Source organism: Salvelinus fontinalis, chromosome 2, assembly GCF_029448725.1.
Source record: "Salvelinus fontinalis isolate EN_2023a chromosome 2, ASM2944872v1, whole genome shotgun sequence".
Lineage (NCBI taxonomy): Eukaryota > Metazoa > Chordata > Actinopteri > Salmoniformes > Salmonidae > Salvelinus > Salvelinus fontinalis.
In genome coordinates, this window is record NC_074666.1 from 76,782,798 (window position 1) to 76,800,496 (window position 17,699).

A 17,699-nucleotide genomic window follows, 5' to 3' on the forward strand; every position below is an offset into this window, starting at 1 on the left:
AACTAGTTAATTGAGTTTAAGTATTTATTTAGTTGCAGGTCTAACCATTTCAGACAAGCATATGCACACTCATTTGGATTTTCCTACAAACACCTGACAAAACACCCCCTTCTTTCTTTGAAATCCATCACTTTTCTCAGTTCAAAAATAAAATAAACATTTGACAGTCCTAAAAAAACACTAACTTTTTCACAAAGATTGAGACAAATTATCATAGCCATGTACAGTAAGTTGGTAGGGAGGAGATTCTTGTCTCATTGTGAAAAACAAAGCCTTTCCGCTTCATTTAAAGGAACCAATGTGTTTCTGAACAGCATCTGCTTGATGGTATCACTAACACTTTCTTCATGACCCCTACTGTTCATTCCTTCTCAACACACCCACCCTTTTCACCCCGCAGCCCTTGTCAGTCTCAGAGGAGTCCCTCCATCTCCCTCATGAATGCCTCATACATCTGGTCCTTGGTCTTCATGTTGGGCTGAGAGACTGGGCCCATCTGAGTAGGGTTGGCCGACCCCATGGGGGCAGCCATCGACTGCTGCTTCTGGCCTCCCACCCTTTCCTCTCTTCTTCCTCTCTTTTCCATAGGTCCTCCTCCGCTCCCGGCCCCTTTATCCCTGCGCACCCTCAGCGCCGTGGGCACGAAGCGGGTGACCTCTGTCTTGGGGTTGATGATCTGGGGTTTGGCTGAGATGGTGGCTCCGCCACTCCCCTGGCCTGTTGCCAGATTGCTGCCTCCAGCTGAGACAGAGGTGATGTTGGCCCGCTTCTCGATGGTTGGTGCATGGTGGTGGCTGGTGGGGTTTGCGCCCAACGGCAGGGCACTTGTCCCCGGGGGAGGGGGCATCTGCATCCCTGGGCGCATGGACATAGGCATGGAGGGAGGGGGCAGCATGGAGGCATTGGGGTTGCTCTGGGAGCCATCTGGGTTGGAGCCGGGTTTCTGGCGGTGGACGATGCTGGGGGGAGCGCTGAGGACGTTGGAGTTAAGCGGCGGGGGGAAAAGAGAGAGGGGAGGGGCGAGTTGGCGTGGGGGGCCAGATCGTGGTGGAGGGGGGATGCCTACAGAAAGGGAGAAGAGAGGAGATTAGAGTGGGGGAAAATCCTGCTTTATTCCCATGCTTTGCGGCCCAAAATACATTTTACATTTATTTTAGCAGAGGTATGTGCCATGTTGACATATATTTTTATTACTGTTAACTTTGGGTACTGCTGAACTGTAGTTATGTTTAAAACATATGTATGTTTTGACAATGTTCCGTGTTTAAGGAGAAGGGATAAAGTCATATGAAATTCCAATAAAAGGCACAAAAATAAATCCACACATACCTGGGGGAGCTGGGGGAGGCAGTCTGGGTGGAGGTCCCCGGGGTGGAGGACCAGGAGGGAGACCTGGAGGGGGGCCTGGGGGAGGGCCAGGGGGACGACCTGGTGGAGGTCCAGGGGGCAGTAGCCGGGGCATCGCCCCCCTTGGACCACCTAGCATACCAGGCGGCCTCAAAAATGGGGGAGCACCTTAGGATGACAAACAAGACATATCATATGACATATCACATCATAGTGCCTTGTTTTAGTAATTTAATAGTAATGAAGCAACGTCACACAAGATGACACTGTACTCCAATCATTACTACAAATAAAACCAACTAACCGGGTGGAGGGCCGGGAGGCAGGCCAGAGGGCGGACCAGGAGGCCTCATTGGAGGAGCTGGTGGTGGTCCCAACGGTGGAGGCCCTGTTCCTGGTGGACCCTGCATGTGTAGAGGTGGTTGCTGTCCTCCCATTGGTCCAGAGGGTGGAGGCATGCGCTGATTGGGTATAAGATGAGATTGGTTGTCGCCTGGTGGTCCCCTATCCTCGATGTCTGAGTCGTCAGAGTCAGTATACTCCTCCTCAACTTCCTCTTCCTCCTCTTCGTCTTCAGGGATGGACTGCCCTGTAGACAAATAATAAAGGGGGATGAGTGAGAAAAGGATGAAGGAAGAAAGTATAACCTAGTTCCCAAAGAGAAATCATCCTCCAGCGAATACAAACCTCTTTAAAGGTCATTCTCCAAAATAGTGGCAACAATCCAATCATTCATCTGCATCATCAAGTCCTGCTGAAGTGTGGTAGTGGTGTTGTGTGCAGACTGAAGGACATACAGTACCTGCCATCCTAAGCATCATAGCCTGCAGAGGAGTGATGGCCTTTTTCTTCTTCACAATCCTCTTCTTCTTGCTCTTCTCCCTGGGTGCTGAGGGGGGCATGTCTGCAAACCGCACACTGCGTCCTGCAAAACATATCACACAACCAACCTCGTGTAAAACGCCATATCTGTGTTATCATTTTTTAAACTACAACACCAAGCAGTGCACAGACTTGAAGACAGAACCCAACACACTTGGGGTGATCAAGAAAGCACATATGCGGACAAGGCTCCGCCTCTCACCTGCATGTCTGTCCCCTCTGTCCTCCTCTCTGCCCTTCTCTCTATCGCCCTCCATCATCCTCTTGTCAACCTCGCCTCCGTCATCCCTCTCTCCTTCACTGTCCTCTTCAGAGTCGCTGTCGTCTTCCTCCCCATCGTCTCCATCGCTCTCACTGTCCCTCTCTCCTCCCATCAGCATAGTGTCCATGGCTTTCTCCATGTCAGAGGCCTGGTTGGACAGATCTGGTTGTAGGCAGAGAAAGGTGGATTTGGATGAGAAAGTAGAATGAAGCATATTTATTCCTCCTGATCCCATGTGCAAACAAGCAGTAGTGAGGTGTGTGTGCAGTACCTGCGTCTGCTGCGAACTGGGCCCTGCGTGAGGCGTACAGCGCCAGGACCTGAGACGGTGGGGGGCCAGGTGGGGGACCTGGGGGTTTCCTACCAGGGGGTAACCGAGGGACGCCTGCCACCGCTGCAGACATGGAGGCACTGATCCCCTTACTGAGAGAGAAAGAGAGAGTGAGAGAGTGTTTACAGAGCAGCTGGTAGGGTTGTGGTATGGTGCATAGGAATGATACTGAGACAGCACTGTAAATTCAGGGGAGTGCCCACCTAAACGAGGAGCCCTTCTTCAGGATGGAGGGAGGCTGGGTCCCAGGCAGGGGGATGTCCTGGATCAGGATGCTGGAGGGGGCGTGGGGCATCTCTGGGAGTGGGATGCTATCCACCTCCACTAGTTCAGCATTCTAGTTGACAGAGCGAGGAAGAGAAAGAGTGAGTAGTGAACAACAGCAACAATTATGACATGATCTCAGCACTGCTCGGTTTATCTGTGCAATTCATACATGCTTATCAGCATAGCATACACACCTTGACTGAGTCGAAGTAGAGTGACAGCTTGCCGCGATTGCTCTCATAGTCCAGCTCCAGTTTGCGTAGCTCCTTGTAAGTGTCTGGGTTCTCTCTTTCGTACAAACGTACGATGCGCTCAAACGTCTCTCGTAGCTTCTTCCTCTTGTCCCTCAGCACCTTCTCATTCAGCAGCGGCTGCTGCACAGGGTTGAACTCTGGCACAGGAAAAAACAGATAGAGAATGGATGTGAACAGGAGAAAAGAAAATGATTAGCAAGATCTTTTTGGAAGACAAATAACAAACGCACAACCTTGTTTAAAACCCGTTTGCCATGGCTCACCCATTTCATCCAGCTTCTCCATGTCTTTGATGATCTGTCTGGGGTCCTTCATCTTCAGTACAGCTGTTCTCACCATCATCCTCTGCTTCTTGTTCTGTGGCGCAGCAAAGAAGAGCGGAGTGAGATTTATAGACAGATTAAAGTCAACCTGTCATTGACATTCAACTTGTCAGCCAAGGTCTTACCTTCTTCAGCTCCCGCTTCCTGGCCTCCTTCCCTGAAGAGGAAAAGGCACCGCATTAAGTTTGATGTAGAAACTGTTACCTGACAGCTCTTCTACATTGATGCCTTTACTATTGTTCATAGTGCTGCTGAGGTCAATAACAGACACAGAAATGATTTTCCTTTCACAGACATGGGATCCCCTGAAGCTTAAGTAACAATGGGTGTCCACTGATGTGTTCATGCTCAAGTTGGGGTGAACGTATGATGTGAGCGGTCACATGATGACGGAAAGGGTGTGACGTTACTTACTGGCCTGGTCGGTGGGGTTCATGAACTTCCCACTCTTAGTGGAGGAGGTCGAACGTCGCCCCATGGTGCCGGCGAGTCTCCTTCACCCTGCCAGGGAAGATACAGTATCAACTTATTGGAATCAGGAAAAAATCTATAAGTTACACTTCTAAGATAGCTGCTGGGATGGTGTAAATAAAACTAGGTTGCATTACACACTGCAATGTATATTCCAACCATGAGCCCCAGCATGCTCTGCTCTCGCTGAACAAAACTTTTTTTAATGTGATTCCTAACCAATAGCTGTGCTGTGTAGACCTACAGTGGCAGTTCAGAGGGAGAGTCAGAGGCTTCTTCCAAAAAATGCACTCTTGCGCATGAACAGTGTTTCCCAACCCTGGTCCTTGAGTACCTCCAATAGTACACATTTCTATTGTAACCCTGGACAAGCATACCTGATTCAACTTGTCAACTAATCAGCAAGCACTCAATGAGGTGTGTTTGTCAAGGGCCACAACGAAACGGTGTACTGTTGGGAGTATTAGAGGACCAGGGTTGGGAAACACTGCTATAGCCTATGTTCAGTTAAGTTTGAGAAGGAGAGCGCAAAGATGAAAAGGAGGACTGGAGGTCAACTTTTATAGCTTGCTACTACAATAATTGATTTGATTAAAAACAAAATGTTTCTTCCCATGATGTAGGCCTATTTATCAGAGTTATTGACCTCACAATAAGCCAGATTCGAGTAACTTACATTGTGGTGCTGAATCGAAGCAGCGGTACAATCAATAGGAAATGGACAGCTCATGGTGCTGAAAGCAGGCAAATTCAAATAGGCATAACTCATTTCAACAGTCTTAATTTTAATTAGTTTACTAACAACAAGAGGGCTTTGTGTTGGAGCCTATTTAAAAAATAAGAGGTAGGCCCACCTGGTTGGCAGACTAACTTAGGCTATAGGCTGCTATGTCAATAGATTTGTTGGTCAATTCCACCATCCACTCTTTAAATAACAGCACTTCACTGACACGGAGGTAGGCTAAGTTAAAACCAAGAGTCGAATTGATGGGGTATGAGATGGTATGCCATAGGTCTGCTTTTTATTAAAGAAAATAGCAAAAAAATAAAAAAACAGATCTGATTATAGAAAGTCATCTATAACAGCGCTTTGGTCCGCGATGCTTTATGCTAGAAACAAGCTGTAAAATATCCAGGAAAGACGTGATTCCGATATATATGGGGATATCATTGTTTCTAGCATAAAGACAAAAAATGTCCTTTGCTTGGGAAGTAATCTTATTCTGTCACTACCAATTGATTAAGTTATTCACTTTCTATACAATATAAGATGTTTAAACCCAGACAGCTTTTAGGTAACTTTCTCTCGTTGGGTTGAACTACGGAAGATGAGTAGCGAGCAGTTAAAGTTTCCATTTTTCTGCGTCGGTCGGTCTACTCTGTCTGGGGTGATAAGTTAGGCCTAACTTTGGAAAGCACCATGCTCAGATTCCTAATGAGGTCTCAGATTTTATTATTTGCAAACAGGGGCAGTTTCATTGCAAACAAGATACATTGATTTGGCATTGGATTAATATGATGATATGAACACACAGGCATATGTTCATTCTTTGCCTGTAATTTCGGAAATTGGTATGGTATTAAACAAATATTCATATTTAAGGCTCTGGTCTGTCCATGAAGTGAGGGTAAACGGTAGACATGTTCTCTGCTATCCACTTTGTTTTAATTATTATTTTGGGTATAGGGGAGGGTCACTCGTTATTTGCGTTCAGGGAGGGTTTAGGTGAAATATATTTTGCTCTTGGGAGGGCCATCCATTTCCATTTCAGAGAGGTCCTTATTATAAATAACGTTCACTCTCTTGCTGCGATTAAACCAATAATGAATTGCCTCTTGACATTGTGCTGGGAAACATACTTGTACATACAAGTTCGTCTCCCAGCACAATGTCACAAGACAATTATTAGTTGAAAAGCAGCTAGTCAGAAGTATACGTTAACTAGTCCAAACTAACAACTAACGTTAGCTAAATTAGCTAGCAAAGCTGTACCAGTTCTAATGTTAGCTAACTATATATAATGCAAATACTCGCCAATATTAATTTGCTGAAATGTTAAATAGTTAGCTAGCTAGCAAAATGTGTAACCAACGGTAGCTCTATCACCAAAGTCTGCAGGTTTCACATCAGCATAACGTTAGCTAGCTAAATTAGCCAGCCAACTAGCTCGATGAACAGGTAAAGAAAAAGCTAACTTGAATTGACTCTACCTTTATCCACGTGAAAACTGTCGGCAGTGCGCCTTTCCCCTCTCTTACTTTCCAATCGGGTGATTTGCCAACTATAAATGTCGTTGCCTGTATCAAACTAATGTATGTGATACCCTTTTAGATCACACTGACATAAACGCTTTTGGCTAATTGATGCAGTCCATCATGTTTTGATTGACGCGAGCTTGGGCGGATGTCTCGTGTGAGATCAACCGGAAACGCCAAAAAGAAGGTCAAACAAAATACGCTCAACCCCCCCAGTGGCTGACCTAGTAGACTGCAGTTTTGCACTCAAAGTCTTTGCTTCATGTCTGCAGTTTTGGGTGAACCTGCTACCTTTGCTACTGCTACTGTTACGAATAGCCTACGCTTCAACCAAGTTCTCTTGCAGGTGAGTAGTGCCTTTTGCATTTTATTATACATTATTTTGTGGGTAGAATGGCCAGGTTGAACTAATCTTAAGGCAAGATGACCTTACATACAGTTGAAGTCGGAAGTTTACATACACCTTAGCCAAATACATTTAAACTCAGTTTTTCACAATTCCTGACGTTTAATCCTTGTAAAAATGCCCTGTTTTAGGTCAGTTATGATCACCACTTTATTTTAAGAATGTGAAATGTCAGAATAATTGTAGAGAGAATGATTTATTTCAGCTTTTATTTCTTTCATCACATTCCCAGTGGGTCAGAAGTTTACATACACTCAATTAGTATTTGGTAGCATTGCCTTTAAATTGTTTAACTTGGGTCAAACATTTCTGGTAGCCTTCCACAAGCTTCCCACAATAAGTTGGGTGAATGTTGGCCCATTCCTCCTGACAGAGCTGGTGTAACTGAGTCACGTTTGTAGGATCCCTGCTCGCACACGCTTTTTCAGTTCTGCCCACACATTTTCTATAGGATTGAGGTCAGGGCTTTGTGATGGCCACTCCAATACCTTGACTTTGTTGTCCTTAAGCCATTTTGCCACAACTGTGGAAGTATGCTTGGGGTCATTGTCAGCTTGGAAGACCCATTTGCAACCAAGCTTTCACTTCCTGACTGATGTCTTGAGATGTTGCTTCAATATATCCACATGATTTTCCTTCCTCATGAAGCCATCTATTTTGTGAAGTGCACCAGTCCCTCCTGCAACAAAGCACCCCCACAACATGATGCTGCCACCTCCGTGCTTAACGGTTGGGATGGTGTTCTTCGGCTTGCAAGCGTCCTGTCACGTTCCTGACCTATTTCTGTTAGTTTGTTATATGTGTTAGTTGGTCAGGACGTGAGTTTGGGTGGGCATTCTATGTTTTCTGTTTCTGTGTTGGTTTTTGGGTTGCCTGGTATGGCTCTTAATTAGAGGCAGGTGTTTGGCGTTCCTCTAATTAAGAGTCATATTTAGGTAGGCGTTGTCACAGTGTTCGTTGTGGGTGATTGTCTTCCGTGTCTGTGTTTGTACACCACGCGGGACTGTTTACGGTTTGTTCGGTTTGTGTAGCCTATGTTCCTATTCGTGCGTTTTCTTGTTTTATGTAAGTACGTCGTCTAGGTCTGTCTACACCGTTTGTTGTTTTTGTTAGTTTAATCAAGTTCGTGTTTCGTTAATAAAATATGTCTTTTCACTACGCTGCGCCTTGGTTCCCTCAATACTCCTCCTCTTCCGAAGATGAAGAGGAGGAGGACTGCCGTTACAGAATCACCCACCAAGAATCCAGAACCAAGCAGCGTAATTTGGAGCAACGGGGAAGTATACAGGACTTGTGGAGTTGGGAGCAAATATTTAACGGAGAAGGACCATGGGCTAAAGTGAATCACCGTCCATGGGAACAGCTGGAGGCAGCTCGGAGAGTGGAGGAAAAAAGAGAGAGGAACCGGAGTTATGAGGGAACGCGTCTTGCACGGAAGCCCAAAAAGCCCGTGAGTAACACCCAAAAATTTCTTGGGGGGGGGCTAAGAGGTGGTGGGCCAAGGGCAGGTAGGAGACCTGCGCCCACTTCCCAGGCTTACCGTGGAGAGTGGGAGTACGGGCAGGCGCCGTGTTACGCAGTAGAGCGCACGGTGTCTCCTGTACGAGTGCATAGCCCAGTGCGGGTTATTCCACCTCCCCGCACTGGTAGGGCTAGATTGGGTATTGAGCCAGGTGTCATGAGGCCGGCTCAACGCGTCTGGTCTCCAGTGCGTCTCTTCGGGCCGGCATACATGGCACCTGCCTTACGCATGGTTTCCCCGGTTCGCCTACATAGGCCGGTGCGGGTTATTCCACCTCCCTGCACTGGTCGGGCGACCGGGAGCATTCAACCAGGTAAGGTTGGGCAGGCTCAATGCTCAAGAGTGCCAGTATGCCTCCACGGTCCGGTATTTCCGGGGCCACCTCCCCGCCCCAGCCTAGTACCTACAGTGCCTACACTACGCACTAGGCTACCAGTGCGTCTCCTGAGCCCTGTTCCTCCTCCACGCACTCTCCCTGTAGTGCGTGTATCCAGTTCGGTGCCTCCAGTTCCGGCACCACGCACTAAGCCTCCTGTGCGTCTCCAGAGCCCTGTACACACTGTTTCTTCTCCCCCTACTAATCCTGATGTGCTTGTCCTCAGCCCGGTGCCACCAGTGCCGGTACCACGCACCAGGTATAGAGTGGGCTTTGAGAGTCCAGTGTGCCCTGTCCCTGCTCCCCGCACTAGTATGAAGGTGCGTGTCCTTAGCCCGGTGCCTCCAGTTCCGGCACTACGCACCAGGTCTACAGTGCGCCTTATCCGGCCAGAGCCATCCGTCTCCCCAGCGCCATCTGAGCCATCCGTCTCCCCAGCGCCATCTGAGCCATCCGTCTCCCCAGCGCCATCTGAGCCATCCGTCTCCCCAGCGCCATCTGAGCCATCCGTCTCCCCAGCGCCATCTGAGCCATCCGTCTCCCCAGCGCCGTCTGAGCCATCCGTCTGCCATGAGCCTGCAAAGCCGCCCGTCTGCCATGAGCCTGCAAAGCCGCCCGTCTGCCATGAGCCTACAGAGCCGCCCGTCTGCCATGAGCCTACAGAGCCGTCCGCCAGACAGGAGCCGCTAGAGCCGTCCGCCAGACAGGAGCCGCCAGAGCCGCCAGCCAGACAGGATCTGCCAGAGCCGCCAGCCAGACAGGATCTGCCAGAGCCGCCAACCAGACAGGATCTGCCAGAGCCGCCAACCAGTCAGGATCTGCCAGAGCCGCCAACCAGTCAGGATCTGCCAGAGCCGCCAACCAGACAGGATCTGCCAGAGCCGCCAACCAGACAGGATCTGCCAGAGCCGCCAGCGAGCCATGAGCGGCCAGAGCCGTCAGAGAGCCATGAGCGTCGAGAGCCGTCAGCCTGCCATGAGCGTCGAGAGCCGTCAGCCTGCCATGAGCGTCGAGAGCCGTCAGCCAGCCATGAGCGTCGAGAGCCGTCAGCCAGCCATGAGCGTCGAGAGCCGTCAGCCAGCCATGAGCGTCGAGAGCCGTCAGCCAGCCATGAGCGTCGAGAGCCGTCAGCCAGCCATGAGCGTCGAGAGCCGTCAGCCAGCCATGAGCGCCGAGAGCCGTCAGCCAGCCATGAGCGTCGAGAGCCGTCAGCCAGCCATGAGCGTCGAGAGCCGTCAGCCAGCCATGAGCGTCGAGAGCCGTCAGCCAGCCATGAGCGTCGAGAGCCGTCAGCCAGCCATGAGCGCCGAGAGCCGTCAGCCTGCCATGAGCGTCCAGATTCGTCAGTCAGCCATGAGCTGCCCTTCAGCCAGAAACGGCTATATACCCAGAACTGCCCCTCAGTCCAGAGCTGTCTCTCTGTCCGGAGCTGCCCTTCAGTCCGGAGTTGCCCCTCTATCCTGATCTCCCTCTCTATCTTGAGCTACCTCTATATTCTGATCTATCCCTCTGTCTGGTGCTATCCCTCTGTCTTGATTTATCTCTCTGTCCCGGTGCTGTCCCTGTCATTGATGTTACTAAGAGGATTTTGTGGGGGTAAATTGAGGGTGGACATTTTTAGGGGGAGAGGGAGGCTAGGATTGATTATGGTGGGGTGGGGACCTCGCCCGGAGCCTGAGCCACCACCGTGGTCAGATGCCCACCCAGACCCTCCCCTAGACTTTGTGCTGGTGCGCCCGGAGTTCGCACCTTATGGGGGGGGTTATGTCACGTTCCTGACCTATTTCTGTTAGTTTGTTATATGTGTTAGTTGGTCAGGACGTGAGTTTGGGTGGGCATTCTATGTTTTCTGTTTCTGTGTTGGTTTTTGGGTTGCCTGGTATGGCTCTTAATTAGAGGCAGGTGTTTGGCGTTCCTCTAATTAAGAGTCATATTTAGGTAGGCGTTGTCACAGTGTTCGTTGTGGGTGATTGTCTTCCGTGTCTGTGTTTGTACACCACGCGGGACTGTTTACGGTTTGTTCGGTTTGTGTAGCCTATGTTCCTATTCGTGCGTTTTCTTGTTTTATGTAAGTACGTCGTCTAGGTCTGTCTACACCGTTTGTTGTTTTTGTTAGTTTAATCAAGTTCGTGTTTCGTTAATAAAATATGTCTTTTCACTACGCTGCGCCTTGGTTCCCTCAATACTCCTCCTCTTCCGAAGATGAAGAGGAGGAGGACTGCCGTTACACGTCCCCCTTTTTCCTCCAAACATAATGATGGTCTTTATGGCCAAACAGTTTTATTTTAGTTTCATCAGACTTGAGAACATTTCTCAAAAAAGTCTGATCTTTGTCCCCATGTGCAGTTGCAATCCATAGTCTGGCTTTTTTATGCCGGTTTTGGAGCAGTGGCTTCTACCTTGCTGAGCAACCTTTCAGGCTATGTTGATATAGGACTTGTTTAACTGTGGATGTAGATACTTTTGTACCTGTTTCCTCCAGCATCTTCACAAGGTCCTTTGCTGTTGTTCTGGGATTGATTTGCACTTTTCGCACCAAAGTACGTTCATCTCTAGGAGACAGAATGACGGCTGCGTGGTCCCATGGTGTTTATACTTGCTTACTATTGTTTGTACAGATAAACATGGTACGTTCAGGCGTTTGGAAATTGCTCCCAAGGATGAACCAGACTTGTGGAGGTCTACAATTTCTTGGCTGATTTCTTTCGATTTTCCCATGATGTCAAGCAAAGAGGCACTGAGTTTGAAGGTAAGCCTTGAAATACATCCACAGGTACACCTCCAATTGACTCCAATGATGTCAATTAGCCTCTCAGAAGCTTCTAAGGCCATGACATAATTTTCTGGAATTTTCCAAGCTGTTTAAAGGCACAGTCAACTTAGTGTATGTAAACTTCTGACCCACTGGAATTGTGATACAGTGAATTATAAGTGAAATAATCTGTCTGTAAACAATTGTTGGATGCACAAAGTAGATGGTGTCATGCACAAAGTAGATGTCCTAACCGACTTGCCAAAACTATAGTTTGTTAACAAGAAATTTGTGGAGTGGTGGAAAAACTAGTTTTATTGACGCCAACCTAAGTGTTTGTAAACTTCCGACTTCAACTGTAAATACGAACATTGGCAGTGATGACCAAGTTAAATGCCCCAGCCTTGGAATCATTTATGCAATTGAACAGGTAGATAGATATGTTTGTTCATGCAATATAAAATGCAATGTAGTCTAAATGTTTTCAGCTGTCATAGATGTTTTATATTCATGAAGGTGCTGAAGATCTGTACATGTAACTATTCTCTTTCAAAATTTCAATAAGCAAAGTCAGTAATGTCAAGCCAATGGAACTTTTTGCTCCACTATTTTGGTATCAAGGTCTTTACCAGCCTTTGATACCACAGAGGTAATTTCTTCAGGTCTCCATTAGTGTGTAGCCTAATCTGTTTCTCATTTGTTCCCTTAAGGAAATTACAGATCTCATACAATGTATCATGTTATAACATTGTTAGAATATTGTTATGTAATATGAAATAATTTTATGAAAGACACATTGTTTAGATAATTTTATTGACCATACTACACTACAGAATATTACCAAATAGTTCTCTTGATAACTTCTCGTTGTCCTCTTTCTCTCTTTCTCTCTCGCTCTCCCTCTAACACCGTATCAATTTATACTTCATTTGTTTAGATTTATTCAGATGTTTCATCCTCAGAACATTACAACTATTTCTCTCCAAAAAGCCTTGCAGAATGGAAGTTGGTTTGTGCAGTGGGTTGACATCTAGTATGGGATTGGTCCATAGAATTCGGTGTAAGCAGCAATGATCCCAGCGGTGTCCATCATGTTCTCACACCAGTAGTTAAGCTCACACACCTCCCTCAGACTGGGAATGAAGGGTTGGGCAGTTTCCATAAAATAAGAGGAAGAGGTGAAAGAAAAAAGGGTGTCGAAAAAAAACATAGATGAAAATCTAGATATTATCCAGTATGAAGAAATAGGCTTATAAAATTAACATTTCATTCCATGATAACAACAGGAAATTCCCTGAATATTTGAGCACATTTAATCTTAAATTAATCTTAAATGAAGTGGAAATTATGCATGTTCCCATACAATCACTGATTAACAGCAAAACACATACACTGAGTGTACAAAACATTAAGAACACCTGCTCTTTCCATGATATAGACTGACTAGGTGAATCCAGGGGAGAGCTATGATCCCTTATTGATGTCACTTGTTAAAGCCACTTCAGTCAGTGTAGATGAAGGGGAAGAGACACGTTAAAGAGGGATTTTTAAAGAGGGATTGAGACATGGATGGTGTACTGTATGTGTTCCATTCAGAGGGTGAATGGGCAAGACAAGAGATTTAAGTGTCTTTGAACAGGGTATGGTAGTAGGTGCCAGACACACTGGTTTGTGTCAAGAACGGCAACACTGTTGGGTTTTTTACACTCAATAGTTTCCAGTGTGTATCAAGAATGGTCCACCACCCAAATTACATCCAGTCAACTTTGCACAACTGTGGGAAGCATTGGAGTCAACATGGGCCAGCATCCCTGTGGAACGCTTCCGACACCTTGTAGAAAAACAACCTTGTGTGCCAGGCTATCAGATGACAGACATGGGACAACAGTACGGTACCTCTCCAGCTGAGTCAGGGACAAGTCTGCAAGGGCAGTGCCGGCTCTCTTCTGTCGCACCAAAGTGGAGGCCAGGTCCTTCTTAACAAACACACCTGTAAGGTCATAGAACATATTCACTTTTTAAAACGAGAGAAATATAAACAAGTGTAATCACACTGCACTTAGAATAACCATGTTCAGTGCATCTACGACTGGTCATCAACATTACAGTACACACAATCAGACCACTGCCATTCTGGTACCAAATATCCTACTGATGTCTCTTACCCACTCTTTTGTCACTAGCAGGCTTTGAGGCAGTGGAGGTAGAGGAGTCTGTGTAGAGAGGAAACAGCATTGTACATGATTCATCATCTCGATCTGAAAACACAATTACAACATGTACATGTTTTATTTATTCTTTAACATTTATATGAAGTTTCATTATTTATTTGATTCTTTTCCATTCCATTTATGCTGAAATCCTTAAAAGAGTTGCACATTTTGCACATTTGCAAAACCTTGACTAACGCTGTCGCTCTATCTCTGCTCTTACCTCCAATAGAGTGGCACACACATGCCAGAGCACAGAGGACAAGGATGGCCAAGGTCTTCATCTTTCTCTTTGCTGTTGGTTCACGATCTGGACGATCAACAAGTATGAGATTTAGACTGTTCTGTCTTGCTTGTCTCTCTCACCAGTACATGAACACACACTCAGATTATAGTTATGACCCTCACAATATCTTGAGTTTGTGATTGGTTGAGGAATCATGTATCATACACCCACAAGCAACAGCAAATGTACACTGGCACATGAACAGATACACACACACACACACACACACACACACACACACACACACACACACACACACACACACCCTGAATTCTCAAATAATTTTGCATATATTCTAAACATTCGAAAAAACATTCTACATTTATGCTTCATCATATTTTTTGGTGCGGTCATGCTTTAAAAAAAAGCGTTTTTAAAAAACCCCATGAAAAAATTGTGTTACACCTTTTCTACTTAACTGTTGTAGTAACATATGTACATGTCTCTAATAATTCCGAAATTTACACCCTTGATGAAGATGAAATAAATAATTATATTACTGAGTTAAATTGTATCCCCCGAAAATGTGGAAATTAAATAATTATATTACTGAGTTAAATTGTATGCTCCAAAAATTTGGAAATGCTATTATTTTATACTAATACACAGTGGTGTAAAAAGTATCTAATTGTAATACTTGAGTACAAGTAGAGATATCTTAATAGAAAATGACTCAAGTAAAAGTGAAAGATATCCAGTAAAATACTACAAATACAAAAGTATTTGGTTTTAAATATACTTAAGTATCAAAAGTAAATGTAATTGCTAAAATATACTTAAGTATCAAAAGTAAAAGTATGAATCATTTCACGTTCCTTATATTATGAAGCAAACCAGACGGCACTATTTAGATTTTTTAACGGATAGCTAGGGGCACACTCCAACACTCAGACATAATTTACAAACATAGCATGTGTGTTTAGTGAGTCTGCCAGATCAGATGCAGTAGGGATGACCAGGGGGGTTCTCTTGATAAGTGTGTGTATTGGATAATTTTCCTGTCCTGCTAAGCATTCGAAATGTAACAAGTACTTTAGGGTGTCAGGGAAAATGTTTTGAGTTAAAAAATACATTATTTTCCTTAGGAATGTAGTAAAAGTAAAAGTTGTCAAAAATGGAAATAGTAAAGTACAGATACCCAAAACAACTACTTAAGTAGTACTTTAGTATTTTTTACTTAAGTACTTTACACCACTGCTAATACAATTCTTCAGAGAAAGAGATTTTGTTTAACAAATAATACTTTTTTTCTCAAAAAGATAGGGGTCAAAACTATTGACATCCCTGTTTTCAGTACCTTTCAATACCTCACCTTGCTAGGATAATGGCAATGAGGAATTTTTTTATGAGTTGGAAAACATATTGGGAGGGATCTTAGACCATTCCTCCATACATAATCCTTCCAGATCTTTGATATCCTTCATCTGTGCTTATAGACTGCCCTCTTCTATTCAAACCACAGGTTTTCTATGGATTTCAAGCCTAGAGAATAAGATGGCCATTCCAAAATGTTGATTTTGTAGCCAATTAACCATTTCTTTGTGGATGTTGACATGTGCTTGGGGTTATTGTCTTGCTGGAAGATCCACTTGCTGCCAAGTTTCAACCTCCTGGCAGAGGCAACCAGTTTTTGGCTAAAATGTCTGTGTACTGGGTAAAGTTCATGATGACGTTGACCTCAGCAAGGGCCCAGGACCAGTGGAAGAAAAATAGCCCCATAACATTCAAGATCCACCACCATATTTTACAGTTGGTATGGGGTTCTTTTCTGCTTATGCATTCTCAATTCGACGCCAAACCCACCACTGGTGTACGTGGCCAAAGAGCTCTGTTTTCATGTCATCTGACCATAGCACTGATTCCAATACAAGTGACAATGCTGTTTAGCAAACTCCAGGCGTTTACATTTGCTGGATGACATGAAAATAGAGAATGAAAATGTCCCCATTTTTTGTTGTTGCATACAATATAGCTCAGTATTTGAATTATTTATTTTATACAGTCATTTTTGCTCATCTTTATCAAGGGTGTCAATAATTTCGGACCCCAATTTGTATAGACAACATTCCTTTAAATGTGCAGTACCACCAGACAACCTCAAGAGGTCCGAGTTTTACAGCATCCCCACACGACATCCTATTCAAACCACTAGCTACTGGTTGATAAAACCATATGATATTCATTGAACAAGAAGAGAAACCGACATTCGTCATTATGTGACAGACTTTTGATCAGAGGTTTTGTTTTTTTATAACAAACCACAGTGATTTCCTATATGAAGAAACTGAAAGCAATTTTTTGATTGATTGTTGATTGTACATTCATTCACCAGTGATACACATGGTATGGCATATCCAGTGCCTGTATGGAGCATTGATAGGCATATAAAAACTAAAACACATATATTGTTCAACTACTGAAGTAGAACAAAATTCTATTCTATTCGGCTCCATTCTATTCTGCTCCATTCTTTTCTATTCTGCTTCATTCCATTCTATTCTGCTCCATTCTATTCTATTCTGCTCCATTCTTTTCTATTCTGCTTCATTCTATTCTATTCTGCTCCATTCTATTCTATTACTTGTTGCCTTTTCCCCACTCATGTTCAACTTCTTAAGTAGCACATTATTGCTTGACAGCATTGCAGAATGTAGAGACCTCACCCTTAAGGGGTGTGTAAAGACCTTATTGAAAGACCTCACCTTTAAGGGAAATGTCCCTCTATATTTTGCTCTCTCAGTTTCTTTCCAAGTCGGACTTCTGGAACGCTGAAGTGGCCTTGACAATGTGGGGTGTAATTTCAGCGTCTGGGTCAGTGCTGATGTCGTTCCTCCATGTAGGGACAAAGTTCAGAAATCTATCCTAGCAAAGCCTTAATTATGAACATTTTGGTTCTGCGGAATCACAAAAAAACATCAGTGTGACAGGGAGTGGTGGAAAAAATACCCAATTGTCATACTTAAGTAAAAGTATAGATACCTTAATAGAAAGTTACTCAAGTAAAAGTGAAAGTCACCCAGTAAAATACTACTTGAGTAAAAGTCTAAAAGTATTTGGTTTTAAATGTACTTAAGTATCAAAAGTAAATTGAATTGCTAAAATATATCAAAAGTAAAAGTATAAATCATTTCAAATTCCTTATAATAAGTCAAGCGGACGACACCATGTTCTTATTTTTTAAATGTACGGATATTCAGGGGCACACTCCAACACTCAGACATTATTTACAAAAGATGCATTTGTGTTTAGTGAGTCCGCCAGACCATAGGCAGTAGGGATGACCATGTGTTCTCTTGACAAGTGCGTGAATTTCACAATTTTCCTGTTCTGCTAAGCATTCAAAATGTAAGGAGGACTTTGGGTTGTCAGGGAAAATGTATGGAGTAAAAATAACAATATTTTCTTTAGGAATGTAGTAAAGTAAAAGTTGTCAAAAATATAAATAGTAAAGTAAAGTACAGATACCCCAAAAAACGACTTAAGTAGTACTTGAAATATATTTACTTAAGTACTTTACACCACTGTTCGTGGGTGTGCCATGACCAGATCCAGTGTCTTGCTTGTGTCTCTCTCGTCTTCTAGAGACTGACATTCACTGTGTTCAGATGACCTCTGGTTCTTATGGTACGGGAAGGAGCTGCATCTTGTCTACAAAAACACTGACTACTTATTTTTGTATGTGACCTGGAAATGAATATTTTCTATTGATACCATTGATGCTCCCATTTACAAAAGTTAGGGAAATAAATTACCA

The 17,699-nt window shown here is 44.6% G+C and overlaps 2 protein-coding genes across 4 annotated transcripts; both read right to left on the reverse strand.

Moving 5' to 3' along the window:
• Positions 1–10: 10 nt before the first annotated feature.
• On the reverse strand, positions 11–6,558 carry LOC129826669 (WW domain-binding protein 11-like). The gene is made up of 12 exons (XM_055887645.1): positions 6,349–6,558; positions 4,081–4,167; positions 3,792–3,823; positions 3,607–3,700; positions 3,284–3,480; positions 3,026–3,159; positions 2,763–2,914; positions 2,432–2,653; positions 2,150–2,272; positions 1,652–1,936; positions 1,330–1,515; positions 11–1,062 (listed from the first exon to the last, which is right to left on the reverse strand). Exons 2-12 carry the CDS (start codon positions 4,142–4,144, stop codon positions 413–415), a joined length of 2,139 nt encoding a protein of 712 aa, XP_055743620.1. The 5' UTR covers positions 4,145–4,167; positions 6,349–6,558; the 3' UTR covers positions 11–412.
• A 5,685-nt stretch (positions 6,559–12,243) lies between these two features.
• Positions 12,244–16,778, reverse strand: LOC129869220 (osteocalcin-like). Of its 3 annotated transcripts, XM_055943630.1 has the most exons (5): positions 16,648–16,778; positions 13,883–13,969; positions 13,615–13,707; positions 13,346–13,439; positions 12,244–12,582 (listed from the first exon to the last, which is right to left on the reverse strand). In XM_055943630.1, the coding sequence occupies exons 2-5, from the start codon at positions 13,941–13,943 to the stop codon at positions 12,480–12,482; spliced, it is 351 nt and encodes a 116-aa protein (XP_055799605.1). In that variant the 5' UTR covers positions 13,944–13,969; positions 16,648–16,778; the 3' UTR covers positions 12,244–12,479. The 3 variants fall into 3 exon arrangements, with proteins under 3 accessions (XP_055799605.1, XP_055799604.1, XP_055799606.1); XM_055943629.1 differs by lacking the exon at positions 16,648–16,778 and having other exon boundaries at positions 13,883–14,085; XM_055943631.1 differs by lacking the exon at positions 16,648–16,778 and having other exon boundaries at positions 13,615–13,662; positions 13,883–14,068.
• Between the last annotated feature and the right edge of the window lie 921 nt (positions 16,779–17,699).